At 48.0% G+C, this 20,979-nt stretch overlaps 2 protein-coding genes across 5 annotated transcripts; one reads left to right on the top strand and one right to left on the bottom strand.

Annotated features, from left to right (window-relative positions):
• Positions 1 to 151: 151 nt before the first annotated feature.
• On the top strand, positions 152 to 11,693 carry NKRF (NFKB repressing factor). 4 transcript variants are annotated; one of them, XM_080624662.1, is made up of 5 exons: positions 279 to 599; positions 3,907 to 4,028; positions 6,135 to 8,458; positions 8,783 to 9,560; positions 11,586 to 11,693. In XM_080624662.1, the coding sequence occupies exons 1-3, from the start codon at positions 406 to 408 to the stop codon at positions 8,120 to 8,122; spliced, it is 2,304 nt and encodes a 767-aa protein (XP_080480788.1). In that variant the 5' UTR covers positions 279 to 405; the 3' UTR covers positions 8,123 to 8,458; positions 8,783 to 9,560; positions 11,586 to 11,693. The 4 variants fall into 4 exon arrangements, with proteins under 4 accessions (XP_080480790.1, XP_080480788.1, XP_080480787.1 ...); XM_080624661.1 differs by having other exon boundaries at positions 6,135 to 8,934; positions 9,450 to 9,560; XM_080624664.1 differs by having other exon boundaries at positions 152 to 599; positions 6,135 to 9,560.
• UBE2A (ubiquitin conjugating enzyme E2 A) lies at positions 10,767 to 20,962 on the bottom strand. The gene is made up of 6 exons (XM_080624669.1): positions 20,489 to 20,962; positions 20,124 to 20,204; positions 19,979 to 20,004; positions 14,251 to 14,340; positions 13,182 to 13,270; positions 10,767 to 12,760 (listed from the first exon to the last, which is right to left on the bottom strand). The coding sequence occupies exons 1-6, from the start codon at positions 20,530 to 20,532 to the stop codon at positions 12,632 to 12,634; spliced, it is 459 nt and encodes a 152-aa protein (XP_080480795.1). The 5' UTR covers positions 20,533 to 20,962; the 3' UTR covers positions 10,767 to 12,631.
• Positions 20,963 to 20,979: the final 17 nt, after the last annotated feature.

The raw sequence follows: 20,979 nt of genomic DNA, 5'->3' as shown, positions 1-20,979 counted from the left end.
GTGTCCGCTGCCCGGAGCCTCCCCGGAAGCCTTTGATCACCGCCCCGGCCCCGCTGCGCCCGCGGCTGCCGCCAGGGGTCGCGCTAGAGCCGCGGCGCCGTCCCGCAGCGGCGGCTGTTTCTCGCGGCGTCTCGCGAGCTCCTGACGGGCGGGCACGTGACGCGACGCCGGCTGGGCCGCTCTGCCCCGTTCGGCGCGACTGAGGTGGGGGGGTTCCCGCTGCACCGGAACGGGCGGGGCCGCGGCGGCCGGGCCGGGCGGGGCCGGGGGGCTGAGTCCGGGCCGGGCTGGCGCTCCCCGCTGGCCTGTAAGAAGGCGCGGCCTGGTCCGCACGTGGGGCCTGGTCCGCTCTGGCACGCCTGGGCTGTTGCGGCGCCCACCGGCGGGTACGGTCCCTCGCCCGCTATGGCGCCGCCGGAGCTGGAGAGCGTGCCCGAGGCGGTGCTGGAGCAGTGGCGGCAGTACAACGAGACCGAGCGACAGTGGGAGCTGCGCCGCCGCTTCATCCTCCGCCACCTCAGCGGTTATCCCGGCGCAGCCATCGACCAGCTGCTGTCGCTCTCCGTGCTCTGGACCAACCACATCTTCATGGGCTGCAGGTGAGGCGGGGTGCGGGGGGGCTGCGGCCGGGGCCTGTTGCTGCGGTCAAGCAGAGGTGCCCCGGCCTGTCAGGAAGTCCCGGGCACTGCGGGCGGCTGGAGGAGTCGGGGGAGAAGCTGGAAGCTGCCGGACGGAGGAGGGCTTGGCGGGGAGGAGGGTTTGCGGCCGTGCCGGTGCTGCTGGGCTGCGCCTCGCACAACTGCATCCAGAAGTGACCGCGGAAGAGCTTGGGGGGAGCCGGGGCCGGAGAACTTCGGTTCCTGGGCAGTTGTCTTTGCTCCAATACGTGCTTGAACGCGGGGAGGAGCGAGCTGCTGACAAAGTGTATGCGCTTTGAGAGTAGCTCTTGGTGTCCCAGTCCTGGGACAATACCGTCTGGTATCGCGCTTTGTAACTCAAGCTAGGAAAAAAGCATCCCTGTAAGCATGAAGCAGCCTGCACGGTCCTCTGAGAGCTCAGGTTTTTTGAGGGAAGCAGGCTGGGGGAAGGAAGAGGTTTCACTCGTTCGGGATCGCTGTTCACACACAGGAACCACTGTACCGTAACCAGCAACAGCGGGAGCGTCGCCGCGTCCTGACTGACACTTCTGACGGGTGATTATTTTTAACCAGACGTAAGGCTTTAAAGACAGAAGCAACTGCTGAACCACCAACTTCAGCAGTGCAGGGGCAGCAGAGCCTGTAGTCACTGAAGGGCAAATAGTTTGGCGGTTGTTAATGTTACTATCCCGAAGCTAGTTTGGAGAATGTTTTATTGTATAGAGCCAAAGCAACACGTTTGAGTGCAGCTCTGCATGTTTTCTTAGCTCTTTCTCGTCCAAGTGCTAAACTGTTCTGCTCTGCAAGCTCCAACATTGAACATAGTTTTAAAACAGCTTCAAATTCCTGAGCCTCAGTAGTATGTTAAAATTGAGCATGTCTTCTCTTTGGTCCATTAGCTCATCTTAATGTGTTTATGTGTTGACTTAATAGAGGATCTTCTTCGTGAGAGTGCTTTGGGGAGTCAATGCAATAATGTAGTTATAGAGTGCTGATAGCAGAAGTGAAGACCTATGTGGCAAGATCTCAAGTCCTTAAAAAATGATGCAGTTTAAGCCTGTTTGTGCACTCACTTTCCCTGATTGAACATCTCTGTGGGAGCTCTTAGGGGAGACATGAGCAGTAGATGTAGGCATAATGTGGTGCAGAGCTGGGATGGGGAGGATGTGCCCCCAAAGCTTGTGTTATGCATGAGCGTGAACACACGACATAGGCATGGTGAACATGCTGCACTGTTGGAAAGCAGCTTTACTGAGAGCTCCCTGGGGAAGGGTGGGGACCCACAGCTCTCTCTGGAACTGCCTTTTGCTGCTGGGGAAGAGCTGCTGTTGCTGTGTCAAGTTAACAGCTTCAAAGCTTGTGGGGTTTTTGTCATTTTCTCTCAAGTTGGTTGTTTGGGGTTTGGTTTGGTGAAGTGTTTTAAGCTTTTTGTGGGGGTTTGTGATGGTGTTTTTTATGTTGACGCTTGCTGAAGACAACCTGTTGTCAGGGTACATACAAATCAGAGCCTTTGCTGGTGAAATCTGAGGGAGTGTTCTGCTGGGCATGCTCTGGAGAGTGTCCGGAAGGCTCAGAAATCAGAGTCTGTGAGGAAGGAGTTAAGTAACAGGGTTCATTTAGTTCAGGGGTGGATGAGGGGAGATGTGTATGTTGTAAGGTGTGTTAAAGGAGGGTGAGGAGGAGGAGCACTGTGCTCCAGAGCTACTGGGATCGGGATAAGAGGTAACGTATTTCAGTCACACCAGGGAGGCTTTGGGCGTTGGAGGTGTGGGGTCCCTCTGCCTCCATGTGCAGTCTCCACAGCTGGAGATTTCGAAGGCCAGGTTAGACAGACACATGTTGGGACAGGTTGATCTCCCCCGGGCAGAAATCTGAGCTCAAAACATCTCTGTCCTTTGTGAAGAAGAGTGACACACTCATGTCAAATCTAAAGCTGTTCTTGCATGCTGCTGGGAAAGGGCATTGTCCTTCATGTTCCCATCACAGGTAATGCACTGTTCTCCTTGAAAACCAGAGAGGAAAGGAGATTCCCACCCTTCTCTCTTGGCTGCAGGAGAGGGTATCACCACTGTCAGCATCCCTTTGATCCCTCTTGGTATTTTCTTCCTGTGCACATTTCCACTGCCTCTGCTGGGGCCTGAGCTGTGCTGTGTATCTGCAGGTAAAGCAGGGACCGCAGTAGTGTGTTCAGAGTTCTCACCCAGTCATTTAAACGGATGTGGTCTCTGCCTAGCTCTCTAAACCAGGAACATGAGGGGCATCTCTTGAGTGGATTTCCAGAGCCCTTGGAACAGTAGTATTTAAAAACTTGTGCAAGTTATTGCAGCACTGGCTGCTGGGACAGTTGTGGGCTCCTGTCCATGTGCTGTGACCTGATGCTTCTTGACATTTGAAGGTGAGCACACCATGGAACACATGCAAGATTGCTTTTTCTTCTTTCTGAACCGAGTGTGAAGCTGTCAGAGGTTAGTTTCAGGCCATGTCTGTAGGTTCTCCTTGGTTAGAAAGGTTTGGGCTTTTTCTTGCTCAGCTTCAGTGTGCACATGGCTCAAAAACATATGAGAGATCCCCAGAGCAATGGAAAACGTGTCTGGTGGGGGATGTACAGTGTGTGTGCTGCCTGTGGAACTGCTAGCGTGCTGCAGCAGGGTCAGGTTTGGCACAGAGCTCCTCACAGCCACCTCACCTCTGTCGTGGTGAGGGGTTGGAGCCATTTCAGTTGCAGCCTCAATGCTAGAAATCAGTGTGGCCTTTTAAAGAGTGGTCGATAGGGGCTGAGCAGAGCCTTTGTCATCTGACATCCACAGTGTCAGGATTGGTGATGTGCCTTCTGACAGCTGCTGACCCTACAAGGCTTCACTTGTTCCTGTGCACTGAAACTGCGATGCCCACAGACTCCTTTTGCGCACCCCTGTCCTCCTCAGTGTTCCCAGTAGCTCTGCCAAATGGTGTATTTTGACAGGTAATGTAGTGAAGTTTAAACCCCTTTCAGTTTGGCGGCTTGTTATTCACAAATGGGTTCACTTAGAGCCAGGTGGCTTATGAGATGCTGTGTGCCAGCACTGAGCTAGCTGTGGCACAAGGCTGGTAGTCAGGTCCTGTGTTAATACTCCAGCAAAATTGGGGAGCATCTCCCTTGCACCAGGTACTGTGTCTTAGGCAGCTTTCCTTCTTGTTTTGCGTAATAAAAGGTTGTGTGTGTGTGTGTGTGTGTCCATGTTGCCCCTGTAGGACAAGTTCTAACCAGTCTGCTGTTGAATCCACACAGATACGGCATGCAGGTCATGGAGAAGGTTCTCAAGATGGCTGAAGGCATCGACATCGGGGAAATGAGAACATACGAGTTGGTTCCTAGCAGGAATCTAAAAAGATGCCACTCTCCATCTGACAGTGAGTATATCTTACCTGCTTGTGCATTGAAGGAGACACCTTTCCCTGTCACTGTGTGGTGGGAGTGAGGGGAGAGCAGTGTGCCAAGGGGCTGCCTCAAGAGAGCCAGCTCCGCAAACAGAAGGGAAGCAGCCATGATGCACTCTGCTGGACTGCAGCAGCTTCCCTCGTCTGCCGTGCTGTGGGTGTACGTAATTAATGCAGAATTCTCTTTTTGCTTAAGAAAATACGATTTTTCATTGAAATTGCCAGGTAATTGATTTTCCCAAGTGCTAGTGTTAGGGAATTGAACCTATGTAATGAAATATCTGTCCGCCCTTCTTTACTGCGGTGAGGGGTCATGTTCCAGCTGAGAAGGGGTTGTACACATGCATGGAGATGGGGAACTCAGCTTATTGATTTTGAGTTATGACCTGCCTGGAGCATTGGGGGTGAAGGCCGGGGTTAATGTATTTTTTTCCCCTCCCTATTGGACATGGAAGGGTCCTGCACAGCCAGCCCAGCCCCATGGTCCCAGGGATCCGTGTTCCAGCTGTAGCTTTTCCAGGGGTGGAAATGCAGCAGGCAGAGAGGGCTGCAGTTCAGCCTCTGCCACTGGCTCCTCTCCAGCCCCTCGGAGCTCCCTGTCCTATCTGGAGGGAGGGCAGAGGAACTGTTTCTGTGTGCAGGTCATGGATGCGAGTGGGCAGGCCCTGGTGTTGTGAGGCAGCATCCAGCAGTTTGGCTGTTTAAAGCACAAATGGGCAGGAAGCACAGGCTCTTCTGGGCTTGGGTATCACCCCTGGCTCTGCCAAGGTTTCTTCCCTTGCCTTGACACTCAGCAACTTTCCTGTGCTTCCATGGACAGGCTGCAAAACAGAAAAATGCTACATGTTTGTCTGTCTGTCAGGCAGCAGCTCTGCAGGAAGGGTTCTGGATTGCACGTTGCACAGGCAGCATAAAGAGCTGTTCTGCTGCCGAGAGCCTTTAGATGCTGCTGGAGTGCAATCATCTAAATACCAAACTGAGCAAGAAATGTAAACCTTGCCATAGTTCATTAAAACTGACGAGTGAAGGATTTAACTCATGTGCAAGAGCTCTGTCACCTCATTGAAACAGGAAGGTCTATTTATGCTGCATCTAACATGGGGTTTTTGCCTGCAGTGAACTAGGCTGTGATAACTACACTGTGGTAGTGTGATGTCTAGACAGATGTGTTGCCTGACCTGTATTGCAGTCGCACACATGGGCACTGGATTAGGCAGCTCATTCCAAGGCAGTGAGGTGGCTTTTTGCACCTTGATGAAATTACATACATGTACCACTTCAGTGGGTGTGGGCCAAGTCTTTCACAGGAGAAGTCTTGTATAAACATCTTCTAGATGTAACTCACTTACCAGCTGTTCCATTCTTACTTTCTGCAGTAGCTGTGCACGTCAGGGCATTCTGCCTCATTTGAACTTCATCTGGTTAAGAAACGAGGGTTACCAGTAATGTGTAATGGCCCCCCCTGGCCACCGCAGCTGTCAGCTGAGGCTGGGGCAGATTTTTCCATGTTTGGTGTCCTTTAGCTAACGGTAGTTGTATCTTCAGAAAACAGTTCTATTAACAGTCATTAAGAGCCCTGCGTGTTTTGGAAGGGAGGGTTCAGTATCACTGTGCTTCTCCATCGAATGAGAAGACCTGAAGGTGAAGTAGTTTATCTGAAGTCACCCCACAGCCCTGCAGAGCTGAGGCTCCCGTCCCGCTCTGGTGTTCTGTCTTACTGGCCATGGTTTTTACTTGGTTTAGTAGCTTTGAATGATGAACTTCAGAACTAACTGGATGGGTTCAATGGGCAATGCTGTGGGGCAGAGCAAGTGATTTGGACCTAAAATCCATGTAGCTAAATGTTTTTGTACGGTAGCTGTGGAGCTGGAAATAGCAGCGTAGTGACCTGCACAAGAACAAGTGGCCTTACTTGCTCAGTTGTGAACGTGTTCAGAGGGAAACCTTTTGGTTTGTGGCTAAGAAGAGGGAATCCTGTGTTCAGAGCCTCCAGGCTCCTCCTGGAGATCACTCTCTGAACACACTGTCTCCCTGTCACAGCATGTATTGGTAATCTTATCATTGTCTTCCTTCCTGTAGGTCCAGAGCTGGAAGAGGTTCCTGAGCCGCCCAAAAAGATGGCCCCCAGGTTCCGGGTGCGACCACGTTTTGAACCCATACACTTTGTCACCAGTGCTGAGAAGGATGACAGGAGGGAAGAGTCTCTGGATAACCAAATGCAGGAGGTGAACCAGGAGGCAAACACAAACAGCATAGCACAGCCAGCTGAAAACTGTACAAATTCCTTTGTGAGTGCACGGGACACAGATCCGCAGCTCTCCAACTCTGCTGGGCTTGGCTTTGCAGGCCCAGCAGCAGCAGGCAAGAAAGCTGTGAATAGTGTGGACTCTTCCACAAACAGCACGTTGCAGGTTTCTGTTTCTCCTTCAACCGTCCAGTCTGTGTCAGAGACTTTCCCTCCATCAGCGATAACGCTGAAGCAGAGTTTTATTGAGAAACTGTCAGCAGCTGTCTGGAAAAATCTTGCTAACCCAGATGCAAACACGGGGACTGACAAAATTAACTTCACCTATCTTCTGACACGTTCAATTCAGGCCTGCAAGACAAATCCTGAATATATTTATGTTCCTCTGAAAGAAATTGCTCCCGCTGACCTCCCCAAGAGCAAGAAGCTCCTAACGGATGGTTTTGCTTGCGAGGTGCGGTGTCAGAATGTCTACCTGGCCACCGGGTACGCCGGCAGCAAAAACGGGTCCCGGGATCGAGCAGCGGAGCTGGCGGTCAAGCTGCTGAAGAAGCCTGTGGAAGTGAGAGTTGTGCAGCGGAAGTTCAAGCACACCTACCACGAAGACCTGGTGGTGTGCGAGGCAGGCGTGAGTCGCCCCGATTTCCCTCCTGCTCTCAAACCCCATGAGGAGTTTGTAGCTGCCAACAGGGACTGTGTCCCCATGCAGCCCGGTACTGAATCCATGAAAGGTTCTGCTAATACCAACAAACACTGGACTAGTTTTGTCCTCACGGAGAATGCCAGCGATGCAATAGGAATCCTTAACAATTCTGCCTCATATAACAAAATGTCTGTTGAATATAAATATGAATTAATGCCCAACCGCTCGTGGCGCTGCCAGGTGTATCTGCAGGACCACTGCCTCGCCGAGGGATTTGGCACTAAAAAGACCAGCAAGCATGCAGCCGCTGAGGAGGCACTGAAGATCCTGCAGAAGATGCAGTCAAACATAGCAGCCATCAAAGTGACCCAGGTTCAGAAGGTGGGCTGCTCATCACGGGGCTCTGGAAGGAAGAAGGACCTGAAGGACCTTGTGGTTTACGAGAACTCCAGTAACCCGGTGTGCACACTGAATGACACTGCCCAGTTCAACAAGATGACGGTGGAGTATGTCTTTGAAAGGATGACTGGCATGCGATGGAAGTGCAAGGTGCTGCTTGAAGACGAATTCATCGCAGAAGCAGTTGGAGTGAAGAAATCTGTCAAGCATGAGGCAGCAGAGGAAGCTGTGAAAATCCTCAAAAAGACTCAGCCAACTGTTGTCAATAACCTGAAGAAAGGCACCGTCGAAGACGTCATCTCCCGAAACGAGATCCGGGGTCGGTCAGCTGAAGAGGCTTTCAAACAGAAGATCAAAGAAGACAACATTGGGAATCAAATATTAAGGAAGATGGGCTGGACAGGTGGTGGCCTCGGGAAAGCCGGGGAAGGGATTAGAGAGCCTATTTCAGTGAAGGAGCAGTTTAAAAGGGAAGGACTTGGGCTTGATGTGGAAAGGGTCAACAAAATCGCTAAAAGAGATATTGAAGAGATCATTCGGAACTATGCACGCTCAGAGAGCCACATTGACTTGACTTTCTCTAGAGAACTGACCATGGATGAGAGGAAGCAGATCCATCAGATAGCCCAAAAATATGGTCTTAAAAGTAAATCTCATGGGCAGGGGCACAACAGGTACTTGGTGGTGAGCAGGAAGCGGCGCAAGGAGGATCTGTTGGACCAGCTGAAGCAGGAGGGCCAGGTTGGGCACTATGAGCTGATTATGCCACAGGCAAACTGAGGGATGTGTCCCTTTGACTAGAGACTGAGCTGCCCAGATACTCGGTGAGAGAAAGAGATGCTGCATTTTTCCTGTCATGGGCTACATCAATGTTAAAAGTCCTTCACTTTGTTAATATCATTTCTAAAACATTGTTAGACATTTAGAACTGACTGAGTTCTGTCCCAAGTATCTTAGCACAGCCCAAAAGCAGTAGTGCTGTCACTGTATGTGTCTTTGATATTACTTGTTCCTTCACGTTTTAATAGTTTTGTAATAGCAAAACCACGTGTCCAACGAGGAGGAATTTGACATCATTTAAAATTCTGGTTCCCTTCTTCTTCTTGACCAAGGAAGGTAAAAAAAAAAAAAAAAACCAACCCTTTTTTAAAAAAAATAAAAATAAAATCGTAAAAAGCAAAGGAGATGCAGTCTGGGGGAATAAAGCCTGTATGTAAAGTTGGTATTAATGAAAATAAAGGTTTATTTCTGGAAAAAAGCCCAGGACTTGTCACACTTTGTAATGAACAAAAAAAAAAATGTGTGAAATCTGTGTTTATTCTTGAGAAATATATACATATATATATATCTGTATATATATATATACCAAGGTCTTGTCTCTGCTGTGTATGTATGTGTAGAGATGTCCTGAACCAGTTTAACCACAGTTTTAATTCATAGCTTTCTACCTTGAGTCTCCCATCCTGAGAGTTCCCGAATGCACTTCCATCAGCAGCATGTCAGGCTGAGATAATCCCAGGGCATTTTTACCTCGGAGCTCCTCTTGACGTGTGCAGACGAAATACCATGTGAGGTGTGAAGCACAAGTGGAGGTAATTGCAGAGCCCACGCTCCGGGCGGCTGATGGGCACCATTATGCAACTGAGTTTTTTACTCTGAATATGAGCTCTTTAATCCAGAGCAAAACCAAAGCTCTGCTGGAGGATTCCTCTGCTCTGTTACTGTACCTGTGCCTGTGTGTGTCAGGAGCAAGTCACAGCTGAACTCCTGGTGTAGCTCAGCCATGTGGTGCAAGCGTGGTGTCTCTCCGGGATGCAGGGGGCCAGAAAGCAGGCTGACCTCTGCCCCTACCACAGGACATGGCACTTCCTGAGCTGTGGAGGAATGCTTGCTTTCATGCTTGCAAAACAGAGGTTAGGCACTCACTTTGGAAGAGCCACGAGTGAGATGCTGTTTTTTCTGTCACCAGTAGCACAGACCCAATCCTAATGAAGTATTTGTCTTGTTGCCTTGTGTCTCAGCTCTCTCTTTTGTTTTTCTGCCTCTCCATCTTTTTACATCCTCTAGCTTTTTTCCCACCTCCTGTTTTCTCTTTGGATCCTCACAGCACAGAGGAGAGTGTGATTGACCTCCACTGATGCAGCAGAATATCCTGGTGACGTGCAGTCAGAGGCACTTCCAGCCCCACAGTGTGAGCAGGAAGCGGCTGCCCTGGCAGGTAAGCCTGTCTTGGGAAGGGCACGAGCTGCCTGGATAGGCTGCAGCATTATGTCCACCGGCTTGGACTGGTGAAACAGGAACCTGCTGCTGCCTTTGCTGAGAAATAATCTGGCAGTTAATTCTGAACGTATGTTGAGTTTTAGTGGTGTTCAGGGTTTTGTGTGTGTTATTCCCTCTGTACTGCTGAATTCTGCTCTCAGAATGCTGGGTTGAAGCAGATGGTGATGTAGGAGTGGTACTTTCTAGGCAGATATTCCTGCAGCAGGCAGGCATGCTGCTCCCCCTCCCTAGCTTGGATATGCTGCAGGTCTTGTAGGCTTGGTGATACTGAGACAGGCAGCAAGAGCCCCACTGCGGGATTTGGGATGAGAAATGCCTGTTTGGGAGGAGCAGGAGCTGGCTAAATGTAACAGTCCCTCAGCAGGGGCAGCTGTCCAGGGCCTTGCTCTACACGTTGCTGTGACTTGGCTACCCATCTTACCACAGTTATAGAATGGTTTGGACTGGAAGGGACCTTAAAGATCATTCAGTTCCAACCCCTGTTCACTGCTGAGTGCAATACCGTTGGCAGGACCCGCCTACTGCCGTTCTGTCTTGTTAGTGGCTGTAGATTTGTCTGGGTGTTCCTGTTGGAGCTAAACCTCTGTCGCTGGTGTGTCTGTAGCACTGTAAGCTTGGCTGGAGAGCCAGGACCTCCTTGAGAATTAAATTGTGGATGAAGGCCATGCTAAAAGGGGTACAAAGGTCAGGGTTTGTTTCTTCTTGCAGCTCTGTGCTGCTCTTGTTTCTGGCTGCTTTAAGAGTCCCACACCATGCTGTTGAGTGTGGTGGTTGGGTTTTTGTTTGGTTTGGGTTTAGTGGCTAACAAGACACATACAAAACTGGAGGTGCTGATACAGGGGCTTCTGCACCATGAGGACTTGGGCCATTCAGAAAGGTTCCGCTGGCAATAGTGTGCAGGAATCCTTCCGGCTAGGCCAGGGGCCATGGTTAAGAGACGCATGGTTGGCTTCAGTCACCCCTATCAGTGCAAGTGGGTTGGTGTTTTGGGGTGGTTTTTGCACTGGTCTATAACCTGGTGTAACGAAGGGGTTTGCTGCTCAACTGGCTCAGCCTTGGGGAAGTCTTGCACAGGGACTGCTTAAAAAACACTGTTACTTGAGGTAGGCTCATTCCATACACACCTAAGAGATGCCAGATGCAGCTGTGATGACAGTTAAGACACTGTCCATTAGGAGAAGGAGTATGGGTACCTCAGGTGCTTGAATGGCGAAAGACTGTTCAGTGGAATGAGCTGTGTCACAGCAGGTACAAATAATCCTCACTTCCCTTTCTGAAAGAGCCTGGCAGCTTCTATCTTAATTGCAGAGCAAAGCAGCACCAGTTTTTGGTATGTGTCAGTCATTTTAAATCCTGTTCTCCCCCTCATAAGATGGGAGGAAAACAAGTATGATTCCTGTATCAATTCATTATTGAGCCTGTTGAGTTGCTGAAACCAACTCATAATCATCTTTGTCAATGGCTCATTCACAGGCACAATGTGGTGCTGAGCTTCCTGCAAGTGCTTTTTATGCTATGGCTGGTGTTTGCCTATTTCTGTGCTGGAAGGCCAAGTCCCAATCCCTGCACTAGAGCTGGCACAGCGCTCATCCCACTGCTGCTCCTCAGCCCTGCCCTAAGAGTCTACCTGGAGCTCAGTCCCACAGCAGCCTCCTACAGCCCCATTCAAATAAGCACAGCTATACACCTCTTGCCTATTTATACAATAAGCACTAAGGTTACACTTTATTTACAACTTCTGAAAAATGTACAGTTTCTTACATGGGTTACTTGTGCAAAGTTGTACTTCTCAACTAACAGACCAATGTGCACACAAAGGACATGGGAACAGTAGACAACACAGTCATAAGCTCCGTCCCACCCTGCTGCTTAAGGTACTGTATCCAAACGTACAAACTCAGCCCTACCAGAAAAGTGAGTCTGAACTTACAAATGTTGGTTTCATTTTTGGGGATTTTTTCAGAGTTGAAAAAATACTCCATGAAACTGAAGGGAACTCAAGCATGCAGCAGCAGCTCACACAAACCACAGTCATCTACAAAGAGCAGAAACTGCAGAGACTCAAGTGCCCACCCGTACTTTATTCAAACTTTCCACAAGGCAAAGTTGGCTCCCCAAGGACTTGTCCTTCTCAGCTAAAGGTAAGGGGCAGGTGAAAGACACTGAGGGAGTAATTCCACTGCTGCAACACCTCAGGTTTTATCTATTCCTTAATGTGGAAGGTCTTTCTCTCAGAGTACCACAGCTCTACCTGGGTTTGTCCAGTAATGCCTCAGTGACAGGACTATAGAAATTAGTGAAGCACACACTGTAGGCATGTCCTTTAAATTAAAATAAAAATGGGGGTGTTTGTCACCCTAAGCAAAGATCAGAGTACCACAGCTGTAGTGATTTATGTATACTTGTACATAAACCCTGCATGTGAAGTGCAGAAGTAACTAGCAGTCCATAGTCTCACTAAGTATTTGAATTGGAATCACTTTGTTTGGTTTTGTTTTTTTACCATGATTAAGGAGTTGAAACCAATACAGAAGGGAAACAAGGTTATTTCTTCACTCCATACGTACAAATACAGTGGGGTCTAAACCAATAGTAGAGGTAAATGACCAGCCTGGACACATCAGCACTTTAGTTAATATCAGTTAAAAAATGTGTATGTATATAAACATCCCTTTATCAAGCTACACATAAGCATCACTGTGTATAACACAATTACAATTAAAAGCTTAGTGTACACTACAGAAATGCACAATACTGCCCTAAGACTGGAGAGGGGGCACAGGAAATGGATTCAGCATCAGTAACTCTTTTGCAAGTAACCCAAGTACAGAACACTTGACTTCAAAGTGGGTGTTTTCTGATGTCCAAGGAGAAGAAGCTTCAGCAAGGGAGGGTGGCAACAGCACAACAGCTATTCTGCTTTCAAAGTAAATGCTAAGAGGAAAAAGATGACTCAGACACTTTGTTTATTTTCCTCATCAACAGAGTGTTCATTTGCATCATCCTGGGTCAACAGTCACGCCAGCTCTGTTCTACTATTGCAGAAACCCGTTTTTCATATTCCCGCTTATTCTCTTGGTATAGCTGAGCTGCCTGGCTGTTTGCTGGGCTGTTGGGGTTTGGCTCATCCAATAGGGACTGCACAAAGAGAAAGAGATTCTTAGGCACTGGAGAGTATGCATAGTTTTTCAACATGTTCCATAAAACTATCCATACTGATAGGAGTGCAGAGATTTATTACATACAGGCAGGTACATGGCATTATTCTAGCTGTAAGTTACTGGAAGCAGTTGCTGTCACTCTCACTCGCAGCAGTGCAGGTGGCACTACAACTTGACAGCCAAGCAGCAATACCCAAGCAATGTGATCACAGGACAGGCCCCTTCAGTGACCACCTACTGTCACTGTTAGTTTATACCTGGGAAGTACTCATACCTTAGTACATATCAAGGTATAGATGCTATACTGGCTAGCAGGAGGCAAAACAAAGTGTTTCCTGAGCTGTTTCTGTCAAAGCATCCTAATTTCATTCTGCCTTTTCATGCAGGGTTCATTTTACCTGTATGGATGTTAAGATGGAGGAGACATCATAAGTAGGACTCCAACGATTCTGAAGAATATCCAGACATATACTACCATCTGCATAGACTAGAAAAGGTTCAAGAAGAATGGCTTAACACAGAAGTCGTACAGCTCTCAGTCTGTCCTAGTGTTGCCTGCTCCTGAAAAACCTGTGTACTGACAAGCACTACAATAGCATCTGACAGCAAACAAGCCTGTAGGAAGAAACAGGTGAAGCTTGTCTCCAACAGCTGTCTGTGGTATTTAAACTCAACCTCTGCTTTTTCTTTAACATCAAGCTTCTCTGTGACATTGCAACTACCATTAATAGACTTTAAGGCAAAAAAAAATTAAGCTACCTAAAAATGAACCAAATAAAGAACACAAGCCAAGAGCTGTTTACAGGTAAGGCTTCCCCAGAAAGTATCTACAACAATCAGGGTCTAGTGTTCTAAAGCTCACAGCAACTTTAGAAGAACCTTCCCTCAGGGCACTTCACTTACTTGCTACATCTGAAAGTTTCTAGTATTCCTTCAGAAAGCTAGTATTCGTTGGAGACAAGGAATATAGCTACAAGCTTTAATTACCACAGAAGGGGGTTAATTAAATCATCTGTCACTGTCTGTAGCTGGTAACTAGCACCACATTTTGAGGTATGTCACTCTTACTGGCATTTTGGGAAAGTCATAAAAGACAACTGTATTCAGCAGCATCAAACATCCAGTGTCCATACATACTGCTGTATATGCAGTACATACGGATAAAAGTTCAAGGCACTGCTCTTTAAGTATAACATATTCCTCTGTAAGGTTTAACAACAGGCAGTTGAGAGAGAAGTGTCTCGATACTGTGCTGTAATACCTGAAAGGTAAGAGGCTCCATTTATTGCCTCTTTCATTTCAAGCCTGAGCACTGCTCACATATTCATCCTTACTAAACCTACACAGAACCACATTGGAATTTTGCTTGCTTATTAATAGAGGAAACTTTGATAATAAATGGACCTTTTTCTACAACACTATAAAAAGCTAGAACCTGAAAATAAGCAGCATTGTATAAGTACTTACCATTTGGATGAAACATTTTAGAGACAAATCTAACAGTGGGTGGCTTATTCGGATATTCTTCTGTGAATTCTATTGTAAGTTTGAAAGTTCCTGGAGTTGAAAGAGAGATAAGTAACCTTTACTCAATGAATTTACACAAGGGATGAATAAGTAGCATCCCTCCACAAGCACAAACTGGTACTATTGTGCTGGTATGTACATGCTGGATAGGGAATACAGATTGCTCAGTCCTACAACAATTCTCCTACTCTCTTTGGAGTTAATCATTGACTCCAGCCAACCCGAGTACAAGAGTATCTCCTGTGAATTACTTTTATTGCCAAACCCACTATCCCAGTCAAAAGGTTTGTGTTAGGAAATAAATCTTCCCTTGAGTTTTCCTTCCACAAAGCCTAATCTCGGCGCACTGTAAAAACAGCACAAGTGGGTGTATAACCATCTGTGCAACAGGCCATGATTTAGTAAGTCCTAGAGGTGGGAATATGCATCATGACAAGGACCTGCTTAGTTATTTCCTGTTTCAGTTTCAAGAAAATACATTTTTATCAACTGTAAGGTAATCACATCCTATTGCAGAAAAGCAATATTGAAAGCAGCGTCCAAATCAGACACTTGAAAACCCTGATCAGTTACTTCAGACTAACTAGTGTTCATGTGAGAAAGACTAAGCAGAGAAAGCTCTGCAGTTAATCCAATCACTTTACCAGCCTGCACCAACACAAGTGATTTTAGCCCTTCTCAGGCTGTGACAATCTGAGAATAAGAAGTCTGTCAACTAAATTTGCATAAATGTGGTTTCAAGGGACTAAGCACTGCTAGTGAGTCAGAGCAGTAACTAAGGACCTCTACATACTCCAAGCTGCTCTTGCCATGCTATCGCCTCAGCAACCCATCTAGGAGGCAGTTTATGGGTACACTCAGAGAGATCCATCCATCAGAAGCACCTTCATATCAAAATACAGCTCTCCTGTAAAAGGAACATGCCATATAGTAACAACTGGAACAACCTGCCAGGGCAGACACACTACCTTTTCTGAAAGGGCATCCTCATGAATCTGTGACAGGTCCATCCCTGCCACCATCAGTGCCCAAATTAAAACTCAGGGGCTCAGATGTAAAGCTCAAACTTGCTTCCTACTGTAAGGGAGCTTTCCAGCACTAATATCATTAATGTATTCCTTCGTCTAGCTGACAAACACGTGCCAACAACTGGTAGCCAGAGAACAGAATTTTCAGTCCCTTTCCTTTTTTCCAGTCAGCCGGGACCTGCGGGATTTCCCAGGGACTCCTTCCTTTTTAAGGAGATAAACTATAACATTGAGTTGCAATAAATGAAGGTCATTGCTTTGACGTTCCAGTTGGCATATGAAGACACAGTACAGATGCTTCAGAGCTATCTGTACAGCAGTGGGAAGTCTAAACATCCTAAAAATAAGGTTTTACATGTTTGGCTTTTATTAGCAGCCTAACATCCAAAGAGCAGAGAGCCAGCAGTGTGCTATCTCACTGCAAAACAAAAGGAACAGGGGTAGGATAGCTAAGATCATTGAAATCAGCAGAAGTATTCAGTGGGGACTTCCAAGGTTCACTGCAGCTAATCCAGAAGCAGAGAGCCAGATCTGAGATCAGCCTGGAAAGTTAGTAGCAACTTCTACCAGCTGTGAACATCAGCTCAGGTCTACCCTCTCTTCCCTATATGATGACAATCCCAAGCAGTATTGGCCCTTTGGAATCAAATGCTTAGGGATTTTATTCTAAATTTTAGAACTTCCCAGCTCTCTCTGCCCCAGTTCTGGTTCTCAGCAGCCTCCTTACAAAGCAGGAAAGCAGGCACTTTCTTCTGTGGAAGAGTGACTAAGCAAGCAGTAGGCTGTAAACTGAGCACAAACCATCAAACAGTAGATTTCAACAAGCATACTTGAGAAAATGAATGCTATTCTAGAACACTGACTGAAGTGGGAGCAGAGGGAACAGATAAAATGGCCGAAAATCAGTAACAGGGGCAGTTTGATCTTAGAATCCACTTAAAACTACTGAGAGCAAGGGAAGCCATGTGCCCCACCAGAGACAGGAGAGCACCACTTTGAAAACAAACCTGAGCAAGTGGTTAGACAGTATCCAGTTGCAGCATCTACCTACTCAAATCTCCTAGTCAAAACCCAGGGTAGCAATAGCTTTTTGATAGAGCTCCACAGTACCCAAACACCTCATTGCTGAGCTTTAATAAAGGACAAGTCCAGAGAGTTGATGAACCAATGTCGAAGGGTCACTCACACTGAAAGGCCACATAAGTCAAACAGGTATCATGATACGCTGCTCGGGACAAGGCCCTCAGGGTCTAGTCTCTTCTACCACTAATTTCAAAGCTTTCAACTGATATTCTCTGCAACTTACCCTAGACAGCCAGTTTTAAAACATAAAATATCATATTCATTGTCATTATTATAACATATTAGGATCATCACTGATCTTAGGAAAACATTCTCTTTGCTCTCTTCTACCTTTTCCATCTGTCTCTCCTACCTCAGGACATGAGACTCTACCATGGCTAACAGGGAGGTTTCTCCATGACTGTACACTGCCCCCATTAACCCCTGCCAGAGCAGCACCCATGTTCCTGCCAGGCCCTTCTTGCTGCAGGGTGCAGGAGCAGCCCCCTCTATTCCACTGACCATAAAACAGGGACGATCTCCTCCCCTCCCACATGAGGATACAGAATCCATATCCCATAAATAAGGAATAAACCACACAGAAGGCAAACACTTTGCTGCCTTGCTTTCTCTAATGGCAGCAAGGCAGGATACTACAATAGCTGTGCTACTTTTAACTCTCTCCTATCCAGGAATTCTGCACTAACCACAAAATCATCATCCAGTTTCAGAGAAATGGGTCTGAAGGACCGGGAGAGCTGGGTTTCTATCATGGGGACAACACTACCACTTGAGATGCCACACACAGAGATTCTTAGAAATATGGTGAAGGGCAGGATAATATCCCTGGGGTCCTACTGCAGACACCTGCAATCAAATCCTCTTCAACCAGAAGATGGAAGTTATGCTGCTGTTCTAAATTAGTAGCTGCTCCTAGGGCAAGCCAGCTTGCACACTGAGCTGTGAAAACACCCTCTGAAGTCCGGAGGTGGAGGGGCAGGAGGGTTTCAGCTGCATTATGCTGCACAGCAAGTAAACAAACGTGTTTGAACTTCAGGTTTTCAGTTCAAAGCTAAGAAACCTTGGAAGCTGAGACTAGAGAAGAGCCTCACCAGAAGGAGGATAAAGAACAGTAATTCTCACTATGTTGAAATGATTACACCTCTAGTTCAACAAATAAATAAATGAAATTCACGGGCTACTTTCACAGGAACTAAGGTATCTAAAGTCTAACATTATCACCAGGAAGTGACAAAGCCTAAGAACAAAAATAAAAAGTGACTTATGAGGAACACTGCCCTGCAAAGGCTTCATGAGAAGGATTACAGAGCTCCAGTGTACCTCGGGCTCATAAGGGCCTGCAGTTATAAAACAAGCCCAAACTAACAACTCAATACTGTTAAATACGGAATTCCCTCAATTTTACCTACATTAAGTTAAACTGCATCTGAACTGTGCTACCCTGCTCAATAGAAAAGCACAGCTGAGGCACCATTATACCCCTATATATATATATAGGCACTACTTAGTATTTTGTTATCTAGCACAATTTAAGATATGTCTCAGTGCAAAGGAGATAAGCAGATACTGCAACACAAGACATCGCTGTTCTCCTGAGCACACACTGTGAAAGCACATGCACTTTGCTATGGAAAGAACAATCCATCACACACCAAGATCATGTTATGAAATCAGCCACAGCAGCAGGACAGCAGCAGCAGACTTAAGCATGTGTGAACTTCAAACTACTGCAAACGCAACATATCCTAAGTACCCCAGATAAAGACATAATGCTGCCACAGTGGAAAGCAGGGAGGAAATCAGTGTGTCAAAGCTCTCAAAAGCAGACTCCAACCTCCATCAACTAAATGGAAATGTATGGAAAAAAGCCCTTATAGCATCTGTTAACCTCACACTGAGCTGGAACAGCCTGAACGTGGAAACAACCTACATTTTAGCACACTGGAAGGAGGTGGCTTTCTGCTCCACCAGTGAATCACTATTAGTGGCAATGCACCAAGAACCTAAGCAGCTCTAGCAACCCTCAAAGAACTTTCAGGGAGCCCTTCTTTTAGGTTTGCAAGATGACATAACAGAATACATTTAGTCAATCTGTTCTATTATGCAATGATACAGAATATTCAAGTTTGAAACATCAGAATTCTGAAGCAGCTACTATAGCAAGTTTCTTAAGAGATCATAGAATAGAATAGAATCATAGAATCGAATAGAATCATAGAATAGTTAGGGTTGGAAAGGACCTTAAGATCATCCAGTTCCAACCCCCCTGCCATGGGCAAGGACACCTCACACTAAACCATGCCACCCAAGGCCTCATCCAACCTGGCCTTGAACACCACCAGGGATGGAGCATTCACAACCACCCTGGGGAACCCATTCCAGTGCCTCACCACCCTAACAGTAAAGAATTTCTTCCTTATATCCAGTCTAAACTTCCTTTGTTTAAGTTTGAACCCGTTACCCCTTGTCCTGTCACTACAGTCCCTGATGAATAGTCCATCCTTGTAGGCCCCCTTCAGATACTGGAAGGCTGCTACGAGGTCTCCACCCAGATCAAATACATTAGAAGAATTTTGGAGTCTCGGGAGTTTTCTTAGGACTGAAACATTTAAAATCTTCACAGGAGGAAAAATCAAAATAACCTGCACTTTAGAGACATGCCCATAGGTGCTACCTCCGAGGATAAACAGAGACAAAGTGAGCCAAGAAGAACATAAGAGTGAAGGAATTTTTCCTATGCTTTTGCCATGAGTCATGCAGATCTAGGATTAATTATAGCCTGCACTGAAAGTATCTTAAATAATAATAAAAAACTGCATCACTGATTTCAGTTAGACAGTATTTCATGTCAAACAAGTTTTCACAGAGGTGCTGAAGTATTCAGACAGCACCAGCAAAGGCAGAAGACAATGAGACCACATGTAAACTACCAGGACACAGGTACGTTACAAGGACTTTAGTCACCTTTTAACATTCAGAAGTTTTTAATCTTTAACCCTGAATGATACTGATTGCAGCAGAGTGAAGTAGATGCCAAGACAAAAACCCAACAAAATATCTGTTCAGAGCTTCCTCAAACTAATCGGCCCATTTCCTACTACAGCTGACTCACATTGGAACTTACTCACAAAACACTTCCAGCATCAGAAAAAACAGCTCAAAACAAATGACAACACTTCTGTACCAGGTTTTTGATGGTTCTCCAAATATGAGTGTCCCTAAAAACACAATCCAAGATTCCAAAGAAAAGCTTGGAGATCCTTAAAATGGTACAGTAAATCAGGCTTAGCATAGTCAGATTTAGTGATTACAAGCAAGCACCTACAAGCTACTTTGTATGTTTCTGTAACTCAACACACCAATCTAGAGCAACACCTTGGAGTAGGGGAAAAGAAATACAGCGTTTACACAAGCACAGCACACGGGTGCATGCACCCACATCCTTCTCGTCCCCAGGCCCCCACCTGTTGCCCAGTCAGGGCAGCACACACCGGGGCCACATCAAACTGCAGGGAACCCCGACAAAGCCAAACCCATGGCCCGCATGCCCCACTTACCGTCCTCGAAAGGGGTCCCCTCAGGCCTAGAAGAGGGAAGAAGCAGAGCACAGCGTCACCTGTGGGCTTCCGGCCCTGTCCCCCGCCGGGAGACACAGAGGCAGCGGCCCTCGCGCCTGCCGCCCCCGGCCCCCGCTCGACTTACCCGAAGATGACGGCGTTCCACACCATGATGTTGTTCTCGGATGGGGCCCCGCTCACCCCGGCCGGGGGATCCTCCTGCAACCTGCGGGCACAGGGAGCGCTGATGCGTCGGACCCACTACCCCCCCAGTGCTTTCGCCCCGCGGCCACCCCTGCGCACTTCGCGTAACCCAGGCAGGTAGCTACACGCCCCTGCGCAAACAGCGTAACCCGCTGACAGACGGCGCCGACCGGCGCTACGCAATCAGCGGAGCGCGCCCTACCCCGCCGCCATGTTGTGCTGCCCCCCTTCTCTCCCGGCAGAGCGGGGCCCTTCGTCCTCCTCCCGCCAGCCCTCCCCTTTCCCTTCAGCCAGCGGCCTCTGTACCTCTTGAAGTCCCGCATGAGGCGCCTACGGGCCGGAGTGGACATGGCGGGCTCAGGGTTATAGATCACTCATACAATGCCAGAGAGAGCACAGGGCGCCCGGAGACGGCGGCGAGCTCCGACTGAGGCAGCGGCAGCGCTGACGAACAGGAGCGACCGCGGCCTCTACCACTGAGGCGGACGCAGGGGGGCCTGGGCTGCACCGATTCCTGCGCCGGCTGCCGGGCGATCCCGGAACGTACCAACGGCGCGGGGAGAAGAGGCGGAGCCGGATGCCGCTGAGCCACCAACCTAGTCTCTACCACCGCCGCGGGGGGGCGGTGCTTAAAGCAGCGGGGCTGTACCAACGGCTGTGGCGGACGGGGGGTGGGGGGACGTGACCTGTGACGTCACGAGTGCGGCCCGGTCCCGGCAGTAGTCGTTTTGACCCTTCCCGCGCCTGCGCCGTGTTTCGGCTCCCCCCGGGGCTGGTTCCCACTACGCCTGGGAGCC

The sequence above is a fragment of the Psittacula echo genome (genome assembly GCF_963264785.1).
Source record: "Psittacula echo genome assembly, chromosome: 8".
NCBI classification, from domain to species: Eukaryota; Metazoa; Chordata; class Aves; order Psittaciformes; family Psittacidae; genus Psittacula; species Psittacula echo.
This window is presented reverse-complemented; position numbering and strand designations above follow the sequence as displayed.